Source organism: Aphanomyces invadans (assembly GCF_000520115.1).
Source record: "Aphanomyces invadans strain NJM9701 unplaced genomic scaffold supercont1.30, whole genome shotgun sequence".
Lineage (NCBI taxonomy): Eukaryota > Oomycota > Saprolegniomycetes > Saprolegniales > Verrucalvaceae > Aphanomyces > Aphanomyces invadans.
The window spans coordinates 384,584-409,434 of record NW_008580175.1 but is presented as its reverse complement, the minus strand read 5'-3'; the positions used below and the strand labels follow the sequence as shown (position 1 = coordinate 409,434).

General features: G+C 54.3%; 9 protein-coding genes across 12 annotated transcripts; 6 read left to right on the top strand and 3 right to left on the bottom strand.

Annotated features, from left to right (window-relative positions):
- Positions 1-162: 162 nt before the first annotated feature.
- Positions 163-2,534, bottom strand: H310_11232 (hypothetical protein). Its single transcript, XM_008877817.1, has 7 exons — positions 2,044-2,534; positions 1,931-1,988; positions 1,651-1,877; positions 1,416-1,588; positions 846-1,346; positions 495-795; positions 163-441 (listed from the first exon to the last, which is right to left on the bottom strand). The coding sequence occupies exons 1-7, from the start codon at positions 2,500-2,502 to the stop codon at positions 367-369; spliced, it is 1,794 nt and encodes a 597-aa protein (XP_008876039.1). The 5' UTR covers positions 2,503-2,534; the 3' UTR covers positions 163-366.
- A 373-nt stretch (positions 2,535-2,907) lies between these two features.
- H310_11231 (hypothetical protein) lies at positions 2,908-3,906 on the bottom strand. Its single transcript, XM_008877816.1, has 3 exons — positions 3,428-3,906; positions 3,250-3,383; positions 2,908-3,197 (listed from the first exon to the last, which is right to left on the bottom strand). The coding sequence occupies exons 1-3, from the start codon at positions 3,892-3,894 to the stop codon at positions 3,013-3,015; spliced, it is 786 nt and encodes a 261-aa protein (XP_008876038.1). The 5' UTR covers positions 3,895-3,906; the 3' UTR covers positions 2,908-3,012.
- A 2,126-nt stretch (positions 3,907-6,032) lies between these two features.
- H310_11230 (hypothetical protein) lies at positions 6,033-8,818 on the top strand. The gene is made up of 2 exons (XM_008877815.1): positions 6,033-6,113; positions 6,240-8,818. The coding sequence occupies exon 2, from the start codon at positions 6,308-6,310 to the stop codon at positions 8,651-8,653; it is 2,346 nt and encodes a 781-aa protein (XP_008876037.1). The 5' UTR covers positions 6,033-6,113; positions 6,240-6,307; the 3' UTR covers positions 8,654-8,818.
- On the bottom strand, positions 8,681-11,310 carry H310_11229. 2 transcript variants are annotated; one of them, XM_008877813.1, is made up of 7 exons: positions 10,747-11,310; positions 10,528-10,690; positions 9,847-10,340; positions 9,675-9,797; positions 9,386-9,628; positions 9,231-9,326; positions 8,681-9,183 (listed from the first exon to the last, which is right to left on the bottom strand). In XM_008877813.1, the coding sequence occupies exons 1-7, from the start codon at positions 11,281-11,283 to the stop codon at positions 8,758-8,760; spliced, it is 2,082 nt and encodes a 693-aa protein (XP_008876035.1). In that variant the 5' UTR covers positions 11,284-11,310; the 3' UTR covers positions 8,681-8,757. The 2 variants fall into 2 exon arrangements, with proteins under 2 accessions (XP_008876035.1, XP_008876036.1); XM_008877814.1 differs by having other exon boundaries at positions 8,681-9,326.
- A 253-nt stretch (positions 11,311-11,563) lies between these two features.
- H310_11228 (hypothetical protein) lies at positions 11,564-14,019 on the top strand. Its single transcript, XM_008877812.1, has 4 exons — positions 11,564-11,980; positions 12,027-12,510; positions 12,598-13,283; positions 13,399-14,019. Exons 1-4 carry the CDS (start codon positions 11,579-11,581, stop codon positions 13,783-13,785), a joined length of 1,959 nt encoding a protein of 652 aa, XP_008876034.1. The 5' UTR covers positions 11,564-11,578; the 3' UTR covers positions 13,786-14,019.
- Positions 14,020-14,773: 754 nt separating this feature from the next.
- On the top strand, positions 14,774-16,567 carry H310_11227 (hypothetical protein). 3 transcript variants are annotated; one of them, XM_008877809.1, is made up of 6 exons: positions 14,774-15,276; positions 15,342-15,529; positions 15,577-15,711; positions 15,772-15,844; positions 15,895-16,051; positions 16,104-16,567. In XM_008877809.1, exons 1-6 carry the CDS (start codon positions 14,779-14,781, stop codon positions 16,265-16,267), a joined length of 1,215 nt encoding a protein of 404 aa, XP_008876031.1. In that variant the 5' UTR covers positions 14,774-14,778; the 3' UTR covers positions 16,268-16,567. The 3 variants fall into 3 exon arrangements, with proteins under 3 accessions (XP_008876031.1, XP_008876032.1, XP_008876033.1); XM_008877810.1 differs by having other exon boundaries at positions 15,895-16,567; XM_008877811.1 differs by having other exon boundaries at positions 15,772-16,051.
- A 1,032-nt stretch (positions 16,568-17,599) lies between these two features.
- Positions 17,600-19,305, top strand: H310_11226 (hypothetical protein). The gene is made up of 4 exons (XM_008877808.1): positions 17,600-18,152; positions 18,203-18,531; positions 18,587-18,665; positions 18,763-19,305. Exons 1-4 carry the CDS (start codon positions 17,694-17,696, stop codon positions 19,237-19,239), a joined length of 1,344 nt encoding a protein of 447 aa, XP_008876030.1. The 5' UTR covers positions 17,600-17,693; the 3' UTR covers positions 19,240-19,305.
- A 754-nt stretch (positions 19,306-20,059) lies between these two features.
- Positions 20,060-22,148, top strand: H310_11225 (hypothetical protein). The gene is made up of 4 exons (XM_008877807.1): positions 20,060-21,107; positions 21,158-21,236; positions 21,362-21,524; positions 21,572-22,148. Exons 1-4 carry the CDS (start codon positions 20,080-20,082, stop codon positions 22,018-22,020), a joined length of 1,719 nt encoding a protein of 572 aa, XP_008876029.1. The 5' UTR covers positions 20,060-20,079; the 3' UTR covers positions 22,021-22,148.
- Positions 22,149-22,522: 374 nt separating this feature from the next.
- H310_11224 (hypothetical protein) lies at positions 22,523-23,906 on the top strand. The gene is made up of 4 exons (XM_008877806.1): positions 22,523-22,575; positions 22,631-23,217; positions 23,271-23,458; positions 23,512-23,906. Exons 1-4 carry the CDS (start codon positions 22,551-22,553, stop codon positions 23,792-23,794), a joined length of 1,083 nt encoding a protein of 360 aa, XP_008876028.1. The 5' UTR covers positions 22,523-22,550; the 3' UTR covers positions 23,795-23,906.
- Positions 23,907-24,851: the final 945 nt, after the last annotated feature.

The following is a 24,851-nucleotide window of genomic DNA, read 5'->3' as shown; positions in this document are numbered from 1 at the left end:
GTCTCCGCTTGGAATCGCAGCGATCTTCCTTACGCAACGCAACCAAGGTTATGACTTGGTGGATCATGTCTTGCCTTGGCCGTCATCATCATCTTCGTCCGGTCGGAGCCACGCAGTTCCCTATCCCAATCGGTGGTTTCTCTCGTACTCGTGGTGGCGTCACGTCATCGGGAAAAACGCCACCCCCTCCGACTACATCCTCGAAGTGTTAGATGTGGCTGGTGCCACGACGCGGGAGCCATGTGAAGCCATGTATTACGACGAACGTGCTTGAACCAAGCACTGCTTCTGGACGATGCAAACACTTCAAGCTTTACAAACGATACTTATAAATGAATGACTTTCTGTCGTGAACAGGCAGGACACTCACGACCACAAACGGAACGTGCAATCCGAGCTGGCGGATGCAATGTACCGACCAGCTGGGTCAAATTTGACACACTAGAAAAACCCCGATGTGAAGACTAACCATGTAGAGAAGGCGTGCATGTTACCTGTACAGGACCGTCGTGACCTTTCAAGTCGGACACGTATTCGAACGTCTTAGCGTTGCACAACTTGATCATGCCGTCGTCACTTGCCGCCATTACCACTTGACCGCTCTTGTCGAACGCGACGCTGTTCAAAGGCTGCTGGCCGCCGTCGATTGTAGCTCGCTCGGCGACCATGCGCACATCCCACAGCTTGATGAATCCGTCGGCGTCGCAGGATGCAATTGTGTCTCCCGCTGTCGAAAACGCCACACTGTTGCACGTGTTTTGGTGGCCATAGAATGTTTGGACGCACAGACCCGACCTATCCACAGCCAAACTTGAGCGATTGATGTGACACAAGCACGGACGAACCGAATGTCCCAAATCGAGATAGTCTTGTCACCAGACCCCGTACAGATATTAACCGTGTACGGCTGAAAGCAAACGCTGTTCACCGAGTCGACGTGGCCGCGAAACGTTTTGCGGCATTTCCCAGTACTCAAGTCCCACAGCTTGCACGTGTGGTCCATCGAAGCTGACGCAAGGAAATCGCCTTCGTGGTGGAACGCACTCTCCCACACCGGGTGGGCATGGTCTTGTAGGGTCAGAGTGCATGACGCGCTGACAAAATCCCAAATTTTAATCGTATTGTCACCGGACGAAGTCGCAATGTGGGTTCCGCGAGGATGAAACTCAATGCCGGCTATCCAGTCGCGGTGGCCTTCGCCACTCATGATGAGCTCGCAAGTTGGAATGGACCACAATTTCCACGTTTCGTCGTCGGACACTGTTGCCAGAACAGGGTTTTTGGGGTGAAATGCCACGGCCGCGATGGAATTTTGGTGACCTTGGAACACTTTGACCAATTCGACCCTGCACATAATCCGAGGTTAGGTTAGATGTTCTATGCCACATCCGAGCATTCGACGAGGGATGCCATGCCTCTTAATTTGCACGGGATCGAAAACTTTGTCGGTGTTGGGGTTGGAAGCGTTTTCTGTCGGCAATTTCGTGTCACCTTTCTTGGTCTTCTTGATTCCCGAAGATTTCGCAGGCGACGATTTGCTCATGCTTCCCTTACTGTCTTTGAGCTCCAACGCTCGAACTTGCGCTTCCTGTTATGGAACCGCATGAGAAATACAAGACAAAGCGATTATTTGAAAGAGAGTTGTCATACCAAAGCTTCAGTTTTGGCCATGAAGCGATCCCGCTCGAGTCGCATCAGCATTTTCTCCTTCATTGCAACTTCGTATTTGGTGCGCAACTCGGACAGCAGTGGCTCATAGGCGGCAATATTCTTCCGCAGTTTTTTTATTTTGTCCATGAGGGAATTCTTCTCTTGCACGACGCGCTGGTGATGCATCTTGTGGACATCCCGCTGATGGCGAAACTTGTCCCAGGTCCCTGTAAGACATGATGAGCCTAGAATGCGGACTGTATCGACATCACCCACGTACCCTTTGCCTTTTCGGTAATCTTTTTCGTTTCGTCGAGCTGTTTTCGCAATGCCTTTACCTGTGCATGCATCTGTCGTGAGGGGTCGGAGTCGTGACCTCGTGAATATCATCACCTGGTCGTCAAGAGATTGGTTGCGTAAATAAATGTCCGGAACAACTCCGATATCTTCTTCCTTCAATTTTCCCTTGGCCATGAGCTCATACCATTCGGTATTGAATACGTCCAATGTGCGTGGCATGCTGATCTTGATGAGAAAGTTGCGAATGAAATCATCGACAACGGAGGGTCGCACTTGTGTGTTTATCGTCCTGGGTGGAATCGTTGAGCTTGCACACTGGCCCTTAAACACTGGTGACGGCGCCTTTTCAATCGCTGGCACGTCCTTTTCCTTGTTCAGGTTGCGTAGCACAGTCTGAAAGTCTGCCTCATCGTCGTCGTCGTCATCGTCCATGACGTCGACGTTCGTGTACTGAAAGTCATCCTCGTCGTCCGACAGCTCCATCTTCTCAAGCTTGAGCAGATCATCGTCAGCTAGCGATTTTTGCTTCGTCGGTGCCGCGGGCTTCACCATGTTTGTGCCGCCCCTTCACAACTTGGGCCGTTTCAAAAGTGCGCGAAGTGTCCAACTTGCGAAACCATCTCCTGCATCCGGATATCCGGATAATACGAGTTGATGAGGTGTCGTGAGAATGTGTGGAAAGCGCATGACCCGAACGATCCAACCCACAGGGACAATTGAATGCACGGCGCTGGCCGTATCGACAGGGCTAGTTAGGCACCCATTGTACTGGTGTCAAAAATATATCTTGCGGAAGGAGGAGTCCATCAATGGTGGTAGCAGTGTCAGTGCACAGGACGAGGTAGTTGGCGAGAACCGCGTGAGTGTGTCTGTCCAAGCCTTCCTGAGCGCACGGGCAGTGAACATGCTCATTGCTCTTCTTGTCCGTGTTCCTGTCGACGTGGGACACGTATGAGAGGAGTCATGGCGCCACAGACCCACGAAATTGCATCACAATAAACTCTAAGGACCTAACAAACATGATCACTGCTGAGGTTACCACAGAGGCCTTCGCGTAACTGTTTATCGACTGTCGGCTGAGGATTGAGACTGCTTTGCACTCTTTTCTTCAAAGGCGGTATACTTTCGCATCATTTCGTCTCGTTTGGCGGCCAAGAAATCCTTGTGTGGCTCGGCCGCTTTCGTGGCCAATTCTTTCAGTAGCGGCGTTTCACGGGCTAATTCCTCTTCCTTGCCCGATTTGTATCCTAAACTCACAGTGGACCCCATGAATCAAGGCATAGCGGGGAGCCTGAGTACCTTCGACAAACGCCAACATGGTAAAGCGGCCTACCATGAGTTTGTCAAGAGCCCATTCCTCGATGTCACGTTTGACGTCGACAACTGGTCGATTCTTCAACGCATTGACGGCGTCCCCCACATGTTCGGGAATTCTAGGATGCCACATATGAGATGACTGTCAAACTCATCGGTCTACCTCTCGACGTCAACCTCCTGTGCTTGGACCTTCATCTCCTCGACGTGCTCTTGAACTTTTGCTGCCGTTTCACCTACTCCTCGCTGAATATCACTCGTCCAAGAGGTAATGTGTTGCTTGAGTTCGGGGTGGTGGGTTTCCAAGTGCTCGTCGACTTTGGCTCGTTGCTCCTCCATGGTCTCTTTGAGGTGCTTGACCTTTTCTCGGGCCGCTTGCCTCACTTCGTAGTCATCTTCAAATGTTTCCTTGTATTCTGCCCATGCTTCTCGCAAGAATCGAACGTGGTCAGCCCAAGTCAACGTCCACAGGTCAACGCATTGTTCTCGCGCTTTTTGCTCGCGTTCTTCTTCTGTCAATGGAGGGTTCGGCAGGCCTATCATGTTTTCCTCTACCCATGCATGAAACCGACGATGGCTTGTCTGGGTGACGTAGAGGAACCGTTGGAACAGGCTCATTCGCGGCGCCATCGCGACGCGCAATTGTTGGAAATGCAGTTCCCGCACGAACAATGAGAACCTCCATGATCAAATAATATGTATTATGAAGGGCTTTGTCCCCCGTCAAACGTCGAGAGCGACAAATGACATGTGCATGTGCTTCGAAAAGTGCAGAATGTGAAAAGCATTGTGCTCTACAGAAACGCATTATCCATCGCGACAGGACATGGAGTTTCCACCTGCTCGGAAAAGTCGTGATATTCATACAAGGAACGACGGAAATCCTCCATGTACTAGACTAACTAGAATACAGGATTATGAATATGCTACGTAGTACTCCGGAGTAGTATTTTAGCGGTGCGGTTTTACAGTGTTCAGGATACAATAAAACCAAATTTGGCCAATCGATGACAAATTTTCCTTTCTCCAACCAGTAATACCTGGAAAATTGAAGAAAAATGCTGTCGCCAACAAAACCAATCTCAAATTACTGGGACACAGAAAAACTTATCCTAAAGTGTACGTGGTACTTATCCTATCGCCAACCGAAGTGAGTGAAGCAGGTTTCATTTCAGTTAGGTCGCCTTTGGCACAAGAGGCGTGGGACCCGCTGTCACTTGCTGCGACTCCTTAGGAAGCGCTCGAACAATATGCGCTAACACTCGTGAGATAATGGATTTTTGTTGTGACAGCCGCGAAAATGCTGCTCGGCGATGTTGTCCAAATAATGAAGCTCAAATGTCAAGATAATTGTGGAGAGAAGTTGCGCATACGTCAGGACAAATTGAAAACAGCGTGATGATAATGCTGGACAATACAAGCTTCAACTTTCATTTTTCGAAATTAGTGTCATGTGCCCGCTGAAGAACATGCCGCACTTCAATTGGCACCGTAAAAGCCTGTTACTTCTGCATCGGAGATGAGGCTCGCTATGGTCAAGCGAATCATTGCCTCGTGCGAAGAAATTCCCCGAGAGGCTATCCACTCTTGTTTGCGGAACCATCGCCGCAACTAGCAGTGATATACTAGAAGGATTAACTACTACTGAATGTACTAAAAGTACTTGTAAGTAGTAGCTTCTCCTAAAAAATCTGAGATTTTGACCAATAAACGCTCAGTTCTGATGATCACCTCAGAACGTTTGGGGGAATATTGGAAGGATATCCGTCGTATAGTGTTGCCCCGTTGGCGATGTGATTTGGGTTCTTCTTAACATTCACGGCGACTACTCAACCATTCCACACTGTTCACGTTGCTCTTGCTGGCGCGGGTAACCCGAATTATGGTTCTGTCTTCGGTTCGTGTCGTGGTGTATTTCTTGACTCCGAGCCCTGGAGAGCAACATTGCATTCAGTTTCCCTCATGCGCAACGTCACATTTCCGATCGCGTCGGGGGATTGGGCAGGATGAAGTACCAAATTTCCATCAATCTCCGCCGTTTCGTGGTCGAGTGAACGGGAATGTCTCCTGGTGTGCGTTCCTGTGGGCAGTTGCTCGCGATGGACGGTCGCCAAAGACACGCCCAATGTCCGTCGGATCGACCTTCATGGCGCAAGAACGAAGCGCCGGATGGGTGGTCATGTTTTGCCGCTATGTGCACGCCATTCCATAGAAACGGCCCATTTGAATCAATCAACGAAGGCGTCACTTGGTCCAAACGCCGGCGCGTGGGAAATACGTGGGCAATTCTCCACCGATATGGTGTGAAATGGATCTTGGGTTGAACCGGTCCAAAGTAGGTATAATATACACCAATCAGAGTGCGGGCCAGAACAAAGACGTGCCATTCACCACGCGCCCGCCCTCGGCATCGTGGCATCCATTCTCAACGAGTATAATATTTCAAAGGCTCGAAGTGATTGTCTACAGATGACATCAAGCACATCAGTATATGCCATTCTGTTGTCATATGCATTTATACAGTTGGCGCGGTGGACGCTCGCCATTTGATGCGAAATTCCCTCCCCTTCGCTTTGATTTGAATTTTGTATCTTTTTGCCCTACCCGCGACAACGTTCCAGAAAGAACAGCGCCGGTGGAGTGATTCGATTGGTCGAGACAACGAACGGGGATTCGATTTTCCCAACGACGGACTGGATAGTTGTATTGTATAGTGAAATCAAGTACAAGTGATGGGCGGGGAGTTTTGCGGTCATTTTGGATTTAGCCTCGCCGTTGTGAGGTGTGTACGGATAGCGCGCAAATTTGAATCTTTGGCGCGCACCCCACACATCACCCCACCATCTGAGGTACGAGGATGGCCACGATTCCGTGCGAAAGGGCTGCATGTCGTAGGACAGCAACGTGCATGCATGCGTGCGTGCATCTAACGTAATGTGAGAAGGATGGTTGTTTATCTTGAGTGCTGTTTGTAGTGGAGGTCGTCAAGCACCACCTACCCATCACTTCGAATTCGTAACCTCGACCAACAAACACATACCACATGAGCCCCATGAAGAGACCGCGACCGTCGTGCTTTGAAGGAGATTCAAGTCCTATAGACGTCGACTGTGAATGGGAAATGGGCAAGCTGTCGGTTGCCCCGCCAGTGGACGTCACCACGACGTGTCCAGCGCCAACCTTCTCGCCGTTAGATACTGCTTCAGCACCGCAGCTGCGTCAGCATCTCCAAGACTTGCAACGAGAACAAATGGCGGTGCCTATGCTAGGTTTAGTCACTCGGTTGATGATCCATCGCATCAACCAATCCTTCTTCAACTCTCCCGTGGACGTCGTGAGATTGGCATGCCCAACGTACTATGACGTGATCAAGAAACCCATGGATCTGGGCACGATCAAGCAGCAACTAGGTTCCTTGGAGTACGCGAATGCAGACGACGCCGCTCAAGACATTCGCCTCGTCTTTCAGAATGCAATGCTGTTCAATCCTCCTGGCCACGTAGTCCACGATGCAGCTGTGATTCTACTCAAGGAATTCGAGCGCGAATACGCCACATATCAGCGAAAACAAGCCGATCGACTTGTGAAACGGAACGCGCATTCGTGCCCCCATTGCCAATCCCATGTTTGCGGATTATGCAACGAAAAGTGTATCAACTTCGAACCTCCGCTGGTGATGTGTGTCGGCAAGTGCGGTCAGCGATTGCGACGTCACGCCGCGTACTTTACGACTGTTGACCGTCAGCTGAATTGGTGTACGAAATGCGTTCCAAAACTCAAGGAAGTTGTCATCGGAGATCGCCGGATTGGCAAGAATGACCTTGTCAAAGCAAAGTTCCAAGATGAGCTCACGGAACCCTGGGTTCAGTGTGATTCTTGCTCTGGATGGGTTCATCAAATCTGTGCACTGTTCAATGCATCGACAGTGGATGCCGATGACGACACGCCGTATACTTGCCCACTGTGCCGGCTGAACAACTTGGACACAAGCAGTGCAAAATCATCGACGTCTCCATTGCCTCCTCTGTCCCCATGCACCGTCAGTTCGAATGAGTTGGAAATTTCCGCGAAGCGAAGCAAGCACGATGACATGAGCACCCACAGTCCCGTTGTGAAGAAGCAACGCAAGCCACAATTTCCAAAAGATCATGACGACGTTTCGACCTCGCATTTAGGTATATTCATGGAGACATGGATCCGCGATCACTTGATTTCTTTGGGCGAACCAAATGCTGCTACATCCATCCGAGTCAAGCTTGCCGCCTCAATTCACATCACGGCGCCGATCAGTTCTCGGGTGCAGGAGCACTTTGTTGCCGTCGACAAGTCGATGTATCCATCTCACGTCACGTACACGTCGAAGACGATTTTAGTGTTCCAGAAGATCCACGGCATCGAAGTGTGTCTGTTCTCCATGTATGTCCAAGAGTATGAAGACAATTGTGGTATTCCGTCGAACGCCAAGCGCACATACATCGCCTACCTCGACTCTCTGGGTTACTTTCGGCCGCGGCATGCCCGATCCTCTGTGTACCAACAGCTCGTGATTGCGTACTTGGCGTTTTGCAAGCTGCGGGGCTTCACTCACGCGCACATTTGGGCGTGTCCGACGACTCGCGGCGGAGACTTCATCTATTGGTGCCACCCCACATACCAGCGGAATCCAAACAAGGATCGCCTCTTGCTCTGGTATAGGTCGATAATTGCGTCGGCAAAGCGGAAACAAGTCGCTTTTGGCCACGATACGCTTTGGTCAACCCATTTCAGCGCATCGTCGGCGACGGAGTTGCTGCCGACACTGCCGCCGTATTTTGAAGGGGACTACTGGGTCGCTGAAGCCGATCGAATTGTCGGCATTAAGCCACGCAAGACGCGCCGCAAGAAGTCCCAGGACCCCGTCAAGGAAGAGGACCCACCAATGCCACAGCCTCTTGTCAAGTCGGATGATGTCATTCGTGTCGAAGTGGCTGCGTCCGTTGCGTTGGCGAAGGACTCACTGTTTGTAATCCCGCTGCAACCCACATGCGTTCAATGCCGTCAGCTTGTTGTTAACGTGGCGTACTGGAAACAAGACTCGACCGAGCTGTGCAACAATCTGGTGTGGTGCGACATGTGCCACACGCAGTTGGCCGCGTTGAACGACGCGTCTGGCGTCCAAGGGCAACGCCGCGTGTTTGTGCCATTGGAGACGTGGGCAAGCGCCACAAACGCGAGCAACGGGCATCCGATCGCAGACGACGCGGGCGAAATTTCGTGTCCATTCGTGAACCACCGATCCGAGTTGCTCAAGCTGTGCGAAGAGAACCACTACCAGTTTGACACGTTTCGGCGGGCAAAGTATTCGACGATGATGTTGCTGCATCATCTCAAAAGCGACCGCGACGGATGATCAAACCAACTGACGAAACTCAAAAACGAGACAAAAAAGTAGGTTAGAACCCAGTAGTTAGGCGTTAGTAGTTAGAGGCGGCCGAGCGAATCGCGCGAATCGTGTTAATGAAACTCAATCGGCCAATCCATACACGGTTTCGCGCCAGTACTGGCGACCCCTTTCAAGTTTTTCGCATCAAGCCACTGTTCGTACTGCGCACACATGGACGGGTCCAACTTGAGTTCGGCCACAAGCTTGCGCAGGCTTCCGCCGTCCACGTCGAGCGCGTCTTGGTCGAGATCCATCAATCCTTGCACGGCGAGGCTCACGGTGGACGCGGTTGTCGCTGCATTGGGCTTGGTTGGCAGAGTCGACCAATACCATTTGTGGTGGAAGGCCTGGACTTCCCCTTGGAGCAGCGCTTCCGACGCCTTGGCCAGAGGACTCGTCTCGTCGTCGTCGGACTTGAGCCAGTCGTCCTCGAGTTCCGGGCGCACGTGTAGATAAACTTCAGTGAGCAGATGGACGCAAGTAAACTTGCGCATCCACTGCACAAAACTTGTCAATCGCAAACGCAGCATGGGAGCGCGCGTACCTGATGGCCTAAGTACCGCCCTTGGGACTTGACGAGCTTGAGGGCGTACAACCGACTGGTGGGGTCGCGCAGACTCAGGACGCGTTTGAGCCACACCTAAGTGCACAAGGAGCGGTGGGTGTGCATGGCTGTGGACGCCACACACAACGGCATACCAGGGATTGAGTGCGGCAGAGTGTAGCGCGAATGAGCGATGGCTTTCGCTTGGTCAGCCGCTGGACAATCCGCAAAAGGGACGTGACCGTGCGCAACGGTGGAAGAGCGTACTCGACGCTAGGGTCTTCGAGCAGTGCAACGGCTTTTTGGAGGCCCATCGGAGGGCGGAACTCGACGCGTTGGTGCGATAGATCTTCGGGACGCACTTGCACGTACGTGGCAGTGTCTCGATTGAGAAATTTCTACCAGTTTGTGAGCAACTTGCTTGTTGGTGAGGGGGCTGGGTACCGTGGCTGATGGAAGCAATGCGCCTTCGACGAGTCCCTGGGCGAGGAGTTCCCCCTTGAGCACGTGCGACGATCGTACGTGTTTGAGGAGATTCAAGATTACGAGCGCCGTCACGTCGAGCACCTATTGCAACGGTGAGAAACCCATGCACACCGCCAACCCTGCAACCTACAATCGCTTTTTCCCGATTCATCCAGTTCCAATACAATTGCTCGTCGGGGTTCAAGTTGTTGTTCGAGGCAGTATTCAAGTTGGCGCAGCTGCCGCCTGCATCCTCGGTGAAGCTGCGCTTGCAGAAGAACCCTCGCTTGTCCATGACGTTCCCAGCCGCCATCATCGTGATCAGGGCAGAAAAGAGACCCATGTACTCTCTCCATTTTGGCACCAACACCAATTTGTACAGCGACTCGACGCGTGTGCTCCACGCTTCATCGTCACTCAATGGGGCGGCTTCGTTCGAGTATTCAAGAGACGAGTCGGTGGATGTTGGCGGGACTGGCGGGAGGTCGTGGTGGGGTTTGTGCATGTATTTGGCATGGATGGCTTCCCTGGTTGCCTGCGCCTTTGCCCGGACGGGGTACATTGGATCTGTGGCTGGGTCACCGAGCTGGACCACCGATGGCTTCTTAATGCTTTTGCATTGCCACCTGGAACTGTCGTCCAACGCTACGCGGGCGATTGAGATATGTCACGATGACAATCCAAATCAACTAAACTGGTCCAAGGCACAGCACACACGCGCAAGGCATGTAAGCATCAGCACGACACAGCTACGCAAGCATGCAACAACGTCACGATGACTCGTCAGAGACAATGGCCTCCCCCAGTCAATAACGTCATCATGTGAGCGTACCAAGGTTGTGGTGGAGGCGCCTGGCGGCTTTGAGACGATCGAGTTCGTTCAAGTCGCCGAGAATCGTCGTGGTCCACACGTACACGAGCAACATCATGCGTTTGATTGGAAATCCAGGGACCGTGTGATGGGTTTGCAAGCAGTCCAAGACGTCCACAAGAAGCTGCAATCCCCTGGTGAGTTTGGATGGCGGGGGAGATGATGACGGGACGACAGTACCTGCTGAGGGGCGAAGAACCCAACGTCGACCAAGGCTCGTTGCACCGACGACCGAGACGATGCCGGACTGAGAGTCACTACCAAGTACAGCATCGTGATGGCGCGATTGAGCTTGCCCAGCTCGAGCTCCATGTTCTGAAAGTTGAGTCCTTTGAGCGACGCCATGGCGCGGACGAGGTGCTGCGTGTATATGGGTAACGCACCGGCATCCATGAGATGCTTGTTGTGGATGCACGCTGTGTCGAAGTCAACGATGAGACGGTGTTGATTTGCGTCAGGAACAGCCCGGCCTTGCGAGAACGGAATGAGCACAGCTTCGGCGGCAAGCCACTGTTCGCGGTCGGGACTCTCGAGGAGCTGGAGGTAGTACGCCACATCGTCTGGGGCTATCAGGAACTCCGACGGATTGATTGTGACTCCCATGAAATCTTGTACGGACGAGCAGTAGAAGAAGCTCACGCGTTCTTCCAAACTAAGCGCCTGCAGCTCCGGTCGCTTGACGCCTGCACGGCCGCTGCCTTCGTCGGCAGTTGCCATACCGTTGTTCAGTGCTGACGGGGTCTGTCGTATCTGCACTTTGTTTCTTCCAATCACATGATGGTATTACCCGTAATGTACTTCTCGGAAGAGTACCTATTATCTCCATAATCATATTATCACTGCAAAATATTATATGGTAGTGTCCTTTATCAATGATACTCTAAATAAACATGAACTGTGTATGTCCTTATCAATATAACAGTCCAGTGGCATATTCTTTTTGATAGTGGACACAGAATGGCACAGCCAATCCGAAGAGAGATAGCGATGCTTCAAGCTCGAACTCCAGTGCATGCTGGGCCGGTGGAGCGGTGTCCTTGGTCGGCGATCGATTCATTCGTCGTTAAAACTTCAAGTCGTTCCTAAACCTATGGGCTCTTCTATCCCCTCGTCGCATCAGGCAGCGCCGCGTCGTGTGGTGTCATTGCTTCCTTCCGCGACGGAGCATTTCGCAGCACTTGTCTCTGCGGCAGCTCGCCTAGGGCACACGACGTTGCCGGAGTTGGTCGGGCGGTCACATGAATGCGACTTTCCCCCATCCTACGCGTCCATTCCTGTACTCACCAAGCCACGGACAACATTTACGTCTTGCGAGGACACGCACAACCAAGTGCTAAACCTGCTGCAGTCGGACGGCTCGCTGTATGAGATCGACGCCGACCTTCTCACGCAACTTGCGCCCGATCTCATTCTCGTACGAGTGTATTTGCCTTCATCTTGAGCCGACATGCCGTCTTTAGGTCCAAGATGTGTGCAATGTGTGCTCGATCGACCGGCCGAGCGTGTCGTGTGCGATGGCGTCGAATGCCACCACTGAAATCCTCCTCATCAACAGTCGAACGCTGACCAACGCCCTCGAGGACTCTGTGCGTCTCTTAGGCAAGGCACTTCACTTGGACGACGCCGCGGAGGCCGTCGTGGCGTTCAACCGAGCTCGCCAGACCTCCTTGACCAAAGCTCCGTCGTCGGCACGTCGTCCGATCGTCTACATCATCGAATGGATGGAACCGCTGTTCCTCGCCAAGGGGTGGGCCGATGAAATGGTTGCGTTGGTCGGTGGGAAGTCACCCGTGTCGACGGGGCGTATCGCAGACCCCTCCGTTCTCGAGCCACCGGACTTGATTGTGGTGGCGCTGTGTGGACTCGATCGCGCGACCTCGGCCAAGGAGCTTCGCTCCAAGCCTTTTCCATCGTGGTGGCGCGCCTCGCCCGCCGTGAAAGCAGGTTTGCATCATTCGACACCGGATCGACTTCGTTCCACCCAATGATTCCCTTCCCGTCTTGACGCTCCCACGTCCCGTGTGCCTGTAGGACACGTCTACGTTGTCGACGGCAATCAAATGTTTAACCGCCCGACGAATCGCCTTCTCGACGCGATGGAGTGGCTCGGCGTGGTGGTGGCAAATCCCGCTGCGTACGACTCGATCGAGGGATTTCCGGTGGAAGCGTTCGACTCACTGGACGCCGGTGCCCCCCCCGAGATGTCTGCGATCGAGGCCGCAATCTTTGCAGCTCACGCAGCCGCGTGTGCGGCCAACGAAGCTCGGTACAATGACCCTGCGACCGGCTACGGCGTCTTTACGGCCAAGTACTTGATGGATCGGCAAGCGTGCTGCGGCAATCGGTGCCGCCACTGCCCGTACGGCCACGCGAACGTTCCTCTTGAGCAATTGCACTTGATCAAGACGAAGAACACGTTGACGTCGTCGGTGTTTCTGCGGGCGCCCAAGCCATCGGCAACGGGCTGCCTCGGCTACCGCAACCCGAAGCCCGTCCACGGCGAATTGCGCGATGCCGTCGTTGTGTTTTGGAGTGGAGGCAAGGACTCGTTGTTGGCCTTGGTCGACACGATCGAAGCACTGAACAGCGCACGCGAGGACATCGTGCTGTTGACCACATTCAACCCGAATGAAGAGGTCGTCCCGGTGCAGAACATTGACACCCGCACGGTCGTGGCCCAGGCGAACGCGATGAACCTCCCGCTCTTCCTCGTGGCGGTATGTGCGAGCATGTCGATGTTCATTTGTCCGTGTGGCAGTGTCTGGTACACCTGGTCTGCGCCACTTGGAGATATCCGCAGCTGCACCTGATGTCTCTCCCCACCATGTTTAGATCCCGACGGGAAGCAACTACAAGGAGCTCGTCGACGACGCGCTCCGCGAAATCCCCCGCGTTCGCATGCCTCATATCCGCCAGATCAAAGCCCTCGTCGTGGGGGATCTGCATCTGCAAGATGTCCACGACTGGCGCGTCGCGGCGTTCCCAGAATATGAAATTCGGAGTCCGTTGTGGCGGCGGGACATGCACTCCGATCTCTTGCCCCGACTCGGTACACTCTGTGACAAATACAACGCGACTGTGCGATACTCGGCCGTGGACCGCGATCGGATGCCGCCGTCGATCCAAGAAGGCGACACGTACGACCCGACCCTTGTCCCTGCAACTGTTGATGTCATGGGCGAAAACGGAGAGTTCCACACGGTGGTGCACTTTGGCTAGATAGAAGCCGTCGAACAAGAGTCGATGAGTCGTTGTTGGCGATGGCAGCATGCACAGACTGCTCGGGTACCAGTCGGGAAAGATGTGCCGCTCCTACGTCTGGTGGTCGCCATATCATGAAGTCCCCCTGATCATGCAACGTAGTGTGGTCCCGATCGTGCACTGGGTCCCTGCACCGCGACGGAGCTTGGGTGGTTTCTCGTGATAGGGGAACAAGTTTCTCGCGGCCAGAGTTCAGTCGTGCACGGTTGTCCGTTTGACGGATCGATGGATGCACACACCTACGCCTCCTGAAAGCGCTTGGGTGTTGCTCACGTGTATTGTTCGTTCTGACGGCCGTGGCCATGGTCCCACCGGACGCGGCTTTCTCGCTGCCGCCGCGCCCGTCTGGATGACTTGCCGGTGTTACGTCGTCGAGACGCGACCCAGTCGGCTCGCCTCCCATGCAGGCCACTACAGTACAATTTCGCGACACCCCCGCGAAGTGCGCAAGAAGGCGAGATACGTTTAAACAGAAAAACCGACTCCCTTCGAATCCTGCCGTGCAGCGGGGGTGGCGATTCACGATGCCCACACCCCAGTGGATGATGGAACCGAGCGTAGTAGCTGCATTGGGTAGTGTGCGCCGGGTGAACGGGGGTTCCTTGACCTCCCATGTACCACAATTGCTGGACCACATGTCCCTTTCTGAGATGGAGTTTCGCACATGGGTGCAAGATCCATCTGGTACTGCGGTCCGCGACGAATCGATTACCCATAGCTCAGCCGCCGCCCATCGACCCTTCCATGCGCGTTAGCCAGTTCTTCTGCGCAAGCAGTGGGCATCGCACGCTATAAGAGCTGTGGCACGGACGCTCGGAGCGAATCTATTTCTCCTTGTGCTGATATATGCATCGATCTCTTTTTGTTAGCAGGAATATAGACGGTTTTTAGTATAAAACGCATCCAATCGAAAATGTTTCAGATCTGACGCACGTGACGCCAAAATCGGTGATGCAGCCGGCATTTCGTCAATCTGCGCCGCCGCCGTTGACCATGCAGCACCACCGCGTGACCATGTCGACCGAGGACGAGGAAGGCATCCATCGAGCTCTGATGAAGCAGGTTCAGACATCCATCCTCACGACACCGGCGATGCGACTTGTTCATGCGACGCAGCAAGAAGGGTACCGCTTGACCGAGCAACACCACGGCGTCCGCGTGTACACGCGGAAATCGCCGTCTGGCGGCGAAGAGACCATGTCTGTTAGCTACACCCAGCATCATCTCACGTTTGAGAACCTCATGTATCTCCTCTTGGCACAAACGACGGAAGAGCATCGGATACAGCAAACGTTATTCCACGACGACGCGTTTCTCGACGGGTGTGTCTTTAGCACGATCCTCTCCCCGACAGAAGAAGATCCCTTTCAGTGGTATGGACTCAAGTACACCAAGTTGGCGCTGTCGTCGTACCGTTTTGTCGATCCCCGCGACGTGTGCTACGTCGAGGTTGGTCTGTGTCGTCGCATTCCTTGCTCACGTGCGTGTCCTGCTCACATGCGTTTTCTTGGTAGATTTCAGGAACAACTGTCAACATGGACGGCCATACCGTGTTGTATGTGATGCGTGAATCGTTGACCCTGCGCTCTGTCCCGCTCGTTCCCGATGCCATTCGTGGCCGCGTCAAATCCCTCAGTCTCCACACCGAGTGCCCGAACGGTACCATCGAGCACGTTCATTTTTCTTACATGAATCCATACGGGTACACATCGCGGTTCTCTCGGCATGCTAATGAGCTCGTCCGTTCAGGTCCGTGCCGGCGTTCTTGTTTAAGCCGTCTCAACTTCGCATGAACACAATGGTCGAGCGATATGCCCAGCTCATCCACTTCAAGCGCATGCTCGACATGTCCAAGAACTGCACGACCTTCTTCCCTGTCAACCAGTAATCATTCATACCCAGTTCATGACGTGGGAATCTCGCACTGACGTGACGTGACTGTAGGAGGGCTTGTGGGTCCTGTGAGCGGTCGTTTTGGGCCCTCACGACGCGATGCTACTGCCGATCGTGTGGCGAGGTACTGTCGTCGTTGACAGCGCATGGTACATTCTGACGTTGCCCGGTCAGGTCATCTGCGGCAAATGCGCCATCTTCATTCCGCGGCCCAAGGAGCAACTCTTCCACATGAATTTGTGCATTGTCAAGGAAGAGTACTGCAAGACGTGCTACCTGCACGTTCGCGGCCCCACATCGTCCTCTATGACATCGTTATCAAGCATGGGTGGTACGTTCGTTGTGAAAGTCGAATGGATCGACGTGCGTTGATGGCAAGGCAGGTCTAGGCACGTACTTGCTGACATCGCGCCACTTCCCCAAAGAATCGGAACCGACCCCACCGACGTCGCGATCTCTCTTGTCACTGCCGAACTCGCGCCGTGGGTACAAAACACCAACGTCCAAGCAAGCGACTCTGTCCATGATTCCCCCGTTGCGAAGTTAACTTATCGATTGGAAGATCCTCCATCTCGTGCATCATCTTTCGCTGCGATCTTGCACCCAACCCCGGGAATGCATCTTTGAGAACGAGCGGTGCCACATCCACACACGCTCGAGCCAGGACTGCTCTGAAGTGAGCCGGCCATCGCGCGTCCTACCTCAGCAGAAGCGTCCCCGCATCTGTCCGTGTTTCTCGAGCATGTGGTGGTTCGTCATCACGGATTGGCAATGTTGACGTTTTTTTCGACGTTTTTTTGGTAGGACCACCTGTGTATTTAGTGTGGTTGTTCTTGCTTACTCAAAATGGAAATTTTCCAAAAATTGTTTCAATTTTTACAATTATTTTCAACCGCGAGGATACATACATTCTGGAATCCACCACCGACATGCACATGAGCGACAGACAGTACACATGTCCGTCAGAAAGGCGCCCGCGCACGTGAATCGCCCTGGTCGTCCGCAAAATGACGAATTCACCTTCTCGGTGTAGACATTTGGTTTGGATTTACGCTCGTCCCTGCTGTGGCGGATGCGAGGTCCCTCCATGCCATACGAAATAGCGTCACGGTGGGGACGACTACCCGAACCAGAGGCGTGGCAACTTCGACGAAGTTCAGAAATCACCTTCCGAACTTGATAAAACATTAGATTTGAGAGAATTCCTTCCACACGGCGTGCCATGCGTGCCGAAATCGGGCCATATGTGACTGAAGTGCAAACGTGTTGAGGTGACCCCCGCGCAACGAGCTAGCAAAGTGGACATGCACCTATACAACAGCGTGTGTGCATGTGCTCCCTGCGCTCGTTGGCATGTCGAGCTGGCGACGCTGGTACTTGAGGAGTCGCCCTGGCTTTCGCTCCACGAGGCCGTATCTCGAATTGCGTCCGTGGACGTCCCCCACGTACGTTGAATGAAACACGGCGCTATCCAGTCGCTCCGGGTGAGACGACACGATTCGTGCGGCGACCTCGAATGGACAAGTCAGTTGCTCACGTCGCCAGGGTACCGTACAAGTGTCAAGATGGACCGTACTTGGTGCGAGTGGGGCGACGTCACTGTGGGCTTGGCGCGCCCGACGTGCGCCGAGTGGCCAAGGCGACTGGCCCCCGCAGTATTTTTCTCAGGTGAGTCGCCTGGTTCTTCGGTTTGCTGTCGAAGTTTGGCATCCCACGCTCTTGAACGAGCACCAACGTGCGATAGTAGTGCGTATGCGCCTAGCAAATACGCAGTGAATTCGCAATGTGTTCGGATATTGGGGTTTGAGCGCCGTGGGATTGGGTATGTATCCGGAAGGTGCGTGTATTCGAATTCCCACCCACACCCACGTGCCCCGTGTTCCCGGCTCCAAGCCGCCTCCAATCTGGTCGCAAGAAGAGAACCGCCGTTCCGAGCACATCGCGATATATACTTGTATTGGTCGTGTGACAACATGCAAGGGCTCCAAGGGTACGAGCTTGGTCTCGGGGATTGCATGGCCATCAAGGCTTCCATGGGCCTCGTCGTGAAGGATTTTCTCGCCCGCAGCACTGTCGCGACGCGCGACGTCGACGCCCTCCATGACGGGTACAAGCTCGTGACGAGCAAACCGAATTCTCGCGTGTATACCCGCCGCGCAGCACACCCGTCACTGAAGGAATGTTTGACCATCGGCCGCACCACCGATATGTCGTTGGAGGACTTTAGCTACCTCTCGTACTCGGACACGACAGAGCAGTTCAAGTCGGACCAGGCCATCTTTTACGAGCACAACTTCCACGATGCTGCGGTGTTGACAAATGTACACAAGAAAACGAACGACGACCCATTCCTTTACTTTGGAGTCAAGTACAAGCGGCTGTCCATCCCTAGCAGCGGCCTTGCCGAAGTGCGCGACACAGTTTTCTTCGAGGTACTGGAGGCAGGCATCCATGTTGACCTGGCATGACCTTGTGTGCATAGTACTCTGGCACGGCCCACGACGCCGCTGGCAACCGCGTCTTTTTCATCGTACGCGATTCCGAGTTTCTCCAGAACGTCCCTCCAACCCCCAACGTCGTTCGTCTGCAGTTTCGTGCGCTCTTTCTGTTTACAGAATTGGACGACGGGTCCGTGGAGTGCGTGAGCCGTAGCTTCATGAATCCAAACGGGATCATTCCCGCCTGGATGTGCAATCGTCAACTCGTTCGATATGCTTCCATCATCGAGACGATGCCAACAGCGGTGCAGTACAAGCGCTTTCTCGAAAAGATTCACGCCAACCTAACGAGGAGGCCGCGGAAGATCAGCGCGTACGTATTTCGTACCACGGTATATCTCCACGACGGCATATTGAACGTCATGTAGGAAAACGTGCATCGCTTGCAACTCGAAAATGAGTGCATTTACCTTCAAAGCGCTCTACAATTGCGCATATTGTGGCGAGGTGAGCTCAGCTCCGATCAACGCATTATTCGCTCTTCATAGGAACAATTTTGTGGCCAATTTCTTCTTGTGGATATGGTCTCATGCGAGCGTGGTAGGTCATGTGTGCAAAGTGTGTGGTGCCAGTGCCGCGTGCCATCAAAACCAACTCCCCTCCAGCATGCGCGAAAGAAGACTTTTGCAAACGGTGTTTTGTTGAAGCGCAGACAGGACGCGTGCCATCGGCTTCCGCATCCCGAAACAGCGGCGAGTTTGGCAAGAGTTCCCTCACGAGCAACGATGTCGAGGGCAGCAACTTGACCAGCACAACGACCCAAGACGAGCTGTTTGAAACGTACGTGACGACGTGCAATGCGATCGTGAAGCCTGGCATGTTCTCAAAAGAGGGGACGGCGTCGGCTTCGTCGTCGGCCGCCACAAGCCTCACGTCGACGTCGACCCCGTTGTCGTCGCGGGATCCGTCGTTGGACAGTGCTGCGGCCGCATTCACACAGCTGCAAGTGTCGATCGAGCAGCAAAAGGCGCTGGTATCGCAGATGCAGCAACGGCTCGAATCGCGTTCGCATGTTGGGTAGAGTTCTTGTACGTCCCGTTGTTACATGGCGTAGTTCCTTGCGTGGACCAGTCGCATTCGATCTCGGTCGTGTTTGCACGAGTGTCTGCACGTCGTTGGCTTGCACACATCGACAGACCTCAACTGGAATCAGCTGCATGAGACGGATGCGCACATCCTGTCCGTGAAGCGCATGGTCGACAGCTCTGAGTCGTCGCAGCTCCTCTCCAGATCCTCGTACACGTCGCTAGTAAGGAATTTCCATGACGCAGATCCAGCTGACGACCGTCCGCGCACTTAGCAGGACCTCATCCGGATATCCTGTCCAGTATCCATCTGTCCTTCCAACCACACGGCGACAGGGACAAATCTCGCGTTAGCGATTTGTGCCATGGTGCATGTATCGTTTTCCCACGTCTCGGTCGTGTTGACGATGAAGTAGAGCGGGTCGTTGACGGCATGCTGTCTTTCGGGGAGATGCGCCGAGAAAATGGACCTGACAGGAGTCGCCTGTCAAGTACGACGACATGTTAAGTGCGATCATGATATGGGACGGTTCTCCCAAACCGAACTGTCCCAGCGAGGACCCTGTGACGATGGCGGATCGTGCCGGCCGGTGGTGGAAGGATCCTGTGCGAGCCACGTGCAAACTAGGTGGGATTTGGTGTTTCTACCGACGGCCATGCCGGTCAAACTATCTCTCCTGATGTGCCAACATTGTGGTGGACAATGCGCGTCTCGTATTGGGATCAAAGCAAGAAACACGAAAAAAGAATTGATCGGATTTTTGAAAACGGAATATCACTTTGGACGTTGCACGATATTTTGACCAGACCTGGATTGTTGCATTACTGTTGCCCACATGAACATGGCGCCGCGACGACGACGACGGACGACGATTCGTTGCGAATGTGCGCCCCATGCGCGGTTCGCCGCACGACGGAAGATCTGCACTACAGCGTGTATCGCTCTGTGCGCGATAAAACTGTGCACACGTTGGGACTGGTTCAGCCGCCCCGGCACATCCGCGGTTGTCGAGCACCCACTTACGTGGGCGTGCGATTCTTTTGAATTACGGTACAAACAGTCGCGGCAATTCACTGATCTGGGAATTGAAGTCGCGATGAAGCGGGATGTGGTGGGGGTCGTCGTTGACGTGAACGACTACCGGTTCATGCAAGCGAAAGCGAAGCAGGCCGTGCGCGAGCTGACGCGGTTTGGCGCGGGCGACGAGGAACTGTCTTTGTTTCACTCAGACGGGAACACGCGCGTGTACCAGCGCATGGTGGAAGGCGCTGGGTTTGGTGAACTCACTGCAACGGGCACTGTGGCGCTCTCGATGGACGCGTTGGCATACGCCCTGTACAACGCGTCTTCGAACGATCACCGCACGTTCCTGGCGCTGCATTATGGGGCAGACTACCTGGAAGGCAAGATCGTGAACAAGTCGCTGACACGGACCAAGGACCCGTTCTTGTGGCTCGGCGCCAAGTACAAGAAGATGTACTTGCCTGGAACGACGCTGTTTGAACCACGAGATGCAACGTACCTCGAGTACTCGGCCACGTTCATGGACCTCGACGGGCAGCGCCACGTGCTACTCCTTCAATGCTCGAAAGACTTCGCCGCGTTTCCGGCCGTGCCAGAGGTCGTGCGGTTCACGTTTACACTCATGCATATGTTCACGGAAGTCGAACCAGGGCGACTCGAATTTGTGTCGCGGTACTACCTCGGCGACGTCGGCAAAGTCCCAAACTACCTCGTCAAGAAGATGTTACTGCACGAACTACTCCTCGATCCGCACCTTCCCCAGCTCGTACAGAAGCGCCGCCTCCTCGACAACTCCCTCATCAACACGAATGGCAGCGCCATGCCGATCGTGGCCAAAATGTAAGCGCGTTCTATCTACTGGACCGTGTCACATACGTTGATCATGGCAGCAAAAATGGAAAATGCACCACATGCGAGTCCAAGTTTGGCCCGTTCCGGTCGGTCACTTACTGCGCAGCGTGCGGCCATGTACGTGATGCCAAGCTCTCTTGATGGCGAGGCCTGGATCCCTTTCGCATGCTCCCTGTTGTGTCGACGGCGGTCTTCCATGACGTGTGCCGTGGCCAGAATATCTCACGAGTCGTGGTGTACAGGGCATGTGCAAGCCATGCCGAGTGCTCGTGTATCGCGCATTGCATGTCAAGTCTGTGAGTCCTGTGATGAAGTTGTGCTTCTGCAAAGCGTGCTCGATCGACGCACAATTGGCTCGGTCGGCAACGCCCCCGCCCCGTGTGCTCTCGTCGGCATCTTCGCAAGGTACACCTCACCACCAAGGCTTCCACGCACATGTTGATGCCACCTAGGCGGTGGTCGTGGCATGGACATGTTGGATTTGGGTGATCGATCGACAGTGGACAAGTCGTTCGAGCCATTGAATTTGAAACCACAATACGTTGAAATGGGCGTCTCGATCGCCCGCGCGCCGTCGTCCCAGTCGAAATCGTCGCCGGACCGTTTGGCGCAACACTTGACGCCGCGGTTCCGTTGTGACCAAACGCCGACTGCCGCCACCGAAGCCATGGATCGATGGATGGACGACACGCCGTCGGAAGCACCTTCAACGACTACGGAAGCCATGGAACTGCTCCAACATGTGCAAACGTCGCTGGAAGATCAAAAGATGCTCCTCCACATGATGCGCGTGCGTCTAGCCGGTCTCCACGACTCCAAACCACCGAGCGACGCAACATGCATGATGGCTCCTCCCAGTACTCCCGACGATCCGGCGGTCGAAATCGAGGAGCTGTCTTAATTAAAATGTGGGGCGAAAGTGGCGTGAAGAGAGGGCGTGTGGCTGATCTCCACAAACCACCGGTGGAAGGCGTCACTTTTGCAGAATGGCCAGGTTGAGAGACAAGTAACCTGTGGACTTCACGTCGGGTTGCTCGCTTATCAACGCTGAAACACTTCCATCTGCTGACGTGCATGCATGCATTGAGGCACTTAAGGAAGCCCCAGGTTTGCGGCGCATCATGGTCTGTCGTTCAGACGTGAGGAAATCTGACTGTCCTTCCCACGTGCGCATGGATTCATGCGGTGTGGGGCATGCAAGCCACGTCCTTTATAACCATGCCTTCAACTCCTCGCGGGGTGCATCCCGTCATCTGCAGGGTGGGTGCGCACAGGTGGCGCGCCATCGGCCCAGCACACGTCGATCTCAGTCTTGATGCTGCACCGAACATCCGGTTGATGAGACATTTTATGCGGATGGTCCGAGCTATCCAAATTAAGCCCACCGGGGTTCGTTGTATTGTCGCATGGAATTCAGTTGTCGAGGACGTGATGGAAGTCACGTACGAGGAAATGGGTACGGCGCAGGGATGGCGGTGGCGCTGGTGCCGATGTAATATGGCATGTTGTAGATAAGAAGGCGAGACGGCGACTATATGATCGAAGAAAGCAGAATAAGAAGGTGGACGAGGTCAAGCGGTTGCGGAACATCGTGCAGGTCTTGATGGCCAAGGCGAGCAAGCTCAAGTACTTCAAGCAGAGTATGCTGCCATGGAAAGACATTGCGATTGAGCTGGGACGGGAAACCGCCGAGTCGTTCGAGTCCAACCGCATGCTGCGTGGGGACCTCTTCCAGGTCGAGAACCTCGCAATCGATATGGGTCGGTGGGTTGCCACGATGACCCAGGCGCCGTCGATTCCGCGGTCGCCCGTGGAAAAGCAACACTTTAGCTTGCGGTATACATCGCTGCCCAAGTCCGAGTCGGCGCGGCACCTCGGATTCGACTGGATCACGAAGCACCTCTTCCACAACTTGCAGCACGCAGTCGACCACTGCCACTTTCCTGCGACCCACGACCCGTACTTCTCGGTCATGGCCGAGCCCCTTGACGATACGCACGTGATCTCTCACGCAGCGCAGCGCGTCGAGCCCGTGCCGTATCATGTGGCAGTGCAATGCATGCGGACGATGATCCTCCAGTTTCCCGGGTCGATCGAGGTACAGACCGTCGGCTCCTCCATGGACGGATCGTCTCAACATAGCGGCGGTAGGAACTTGATCCCACGATGCCAGACATGACATACCTCCGGTACAAGGCGGCCGTGGGGCCCAACGAATACTTTGAGAACACTCTCATGCGCGAATTCCACGAACTCGATCGATACACGATCGTCGTCCACATCATATCGGAGGATGACAAGCACCCGGTCACGGGCGTCCGCCGCAATTGGACACAATGGTGCGAATCTGTCTGGGGTATATGCCAAGCTAACGTCGTACGTGGATCTGTAGGGTGCGAGTGGAGCCTGTGGGCGACACGCATGCAGTGATTCGGCAGGGCATGACCTGGTTTGGGTTGCGGACGCAAGACCGGTATCTGGCACTTGAAGAAAGCACGACATTCGGGCCGCGCCTGGCGCAGTGGAACGATATCGATCAAAAACTCAATGCGTACGCGCGATTCTTGGAAGAACGCGTGAAGCACGAGTTGTTCGAGGAGAGGGCCGAGTTTCACCGGTTGGCGCGCGAGATTCAAGGGCGGGGGATCGATCCACATGTGCCGGCCCAACATTAACAACAAACACGCGAGGGGCGGCCGAATGGAACCATGTACACGATGACAAAGGTGTATTTGCAAGTTGAGAGTGGGTGGTCGCCTAGAAGGAATGGAATACCATCGAGATGGGCTACGGTGGCGAGATAGGTTTTGGCACACAGACTTGGACGACGTACCAGTGGGGCCGATCCCGCACGCGATAAACTGGCAGCGCCTGCACCTGACGTAGACTCAAGTGGCTTCTGTGCTCGCCTGCAAGAGTTCTTCACGTCGTCGGTATTGGCGCTGGGCACTGCAGTGGTCGGGCGCTCTGTTGAGTTGACCGACGCAGGTCGTTGCGATGTTGTTCACAAGTCAACAAGCGTGTGTGTGTCTTGACGGGCTTGTTTGTGCTACATGACACTTCTTGGCCTAAGTGAGCTTACACATGATACTTTGCATCACATGTCGTCTACGCGCCTCGACGAGGTGGCTGATGTAGCCGTGGCTACGTGACTACTTGTGTTGCTTGTCCTACAGTGAGGAGCTCCCCGTTCTGATGAGTTTGTCGACTGCCGCGGCGGCATTCCGACGATCTTCGGCGAAAATCATCGACGGGTGGTGCTCCTATCCGTAGATCCCGCGCGCCTGAAGAGCGTGCATCAGGTGCATTGTCAGCCCTTCCGACCGGTCGGACCGTTCTTCCTGCCTCTACCAGCGATGTTGATCCGAGGGAATCAGGAGAAAGTGCTTCATCCGATACTGGCACCTTGCAACGCCCGAAAGTATGTAGCCGCTGGCTTCAGGCCCAATCAGCCCTTTATGCACCAGTCCATCCTGCAATTGCATCCAGCATCGCCTGAGCGGTCGCGCTGAACAACTGCCTTCGTCAAAACAACGTCGCAACTCCACGTGCATTTCTCAACAACACGGCCATCCGCGTCACACCCCCAAACTGAATCAAACGCCGTGGGTGGGAAAGTGTACGTGTTGGATGCACAAAAGATTATTGTGTCGGGGAAAGATGGTACTCTAAGCGAAGGGATCGATCCCGATGTCGTATCGACACACGAGATCGAGACAAGCCCATGTCGAC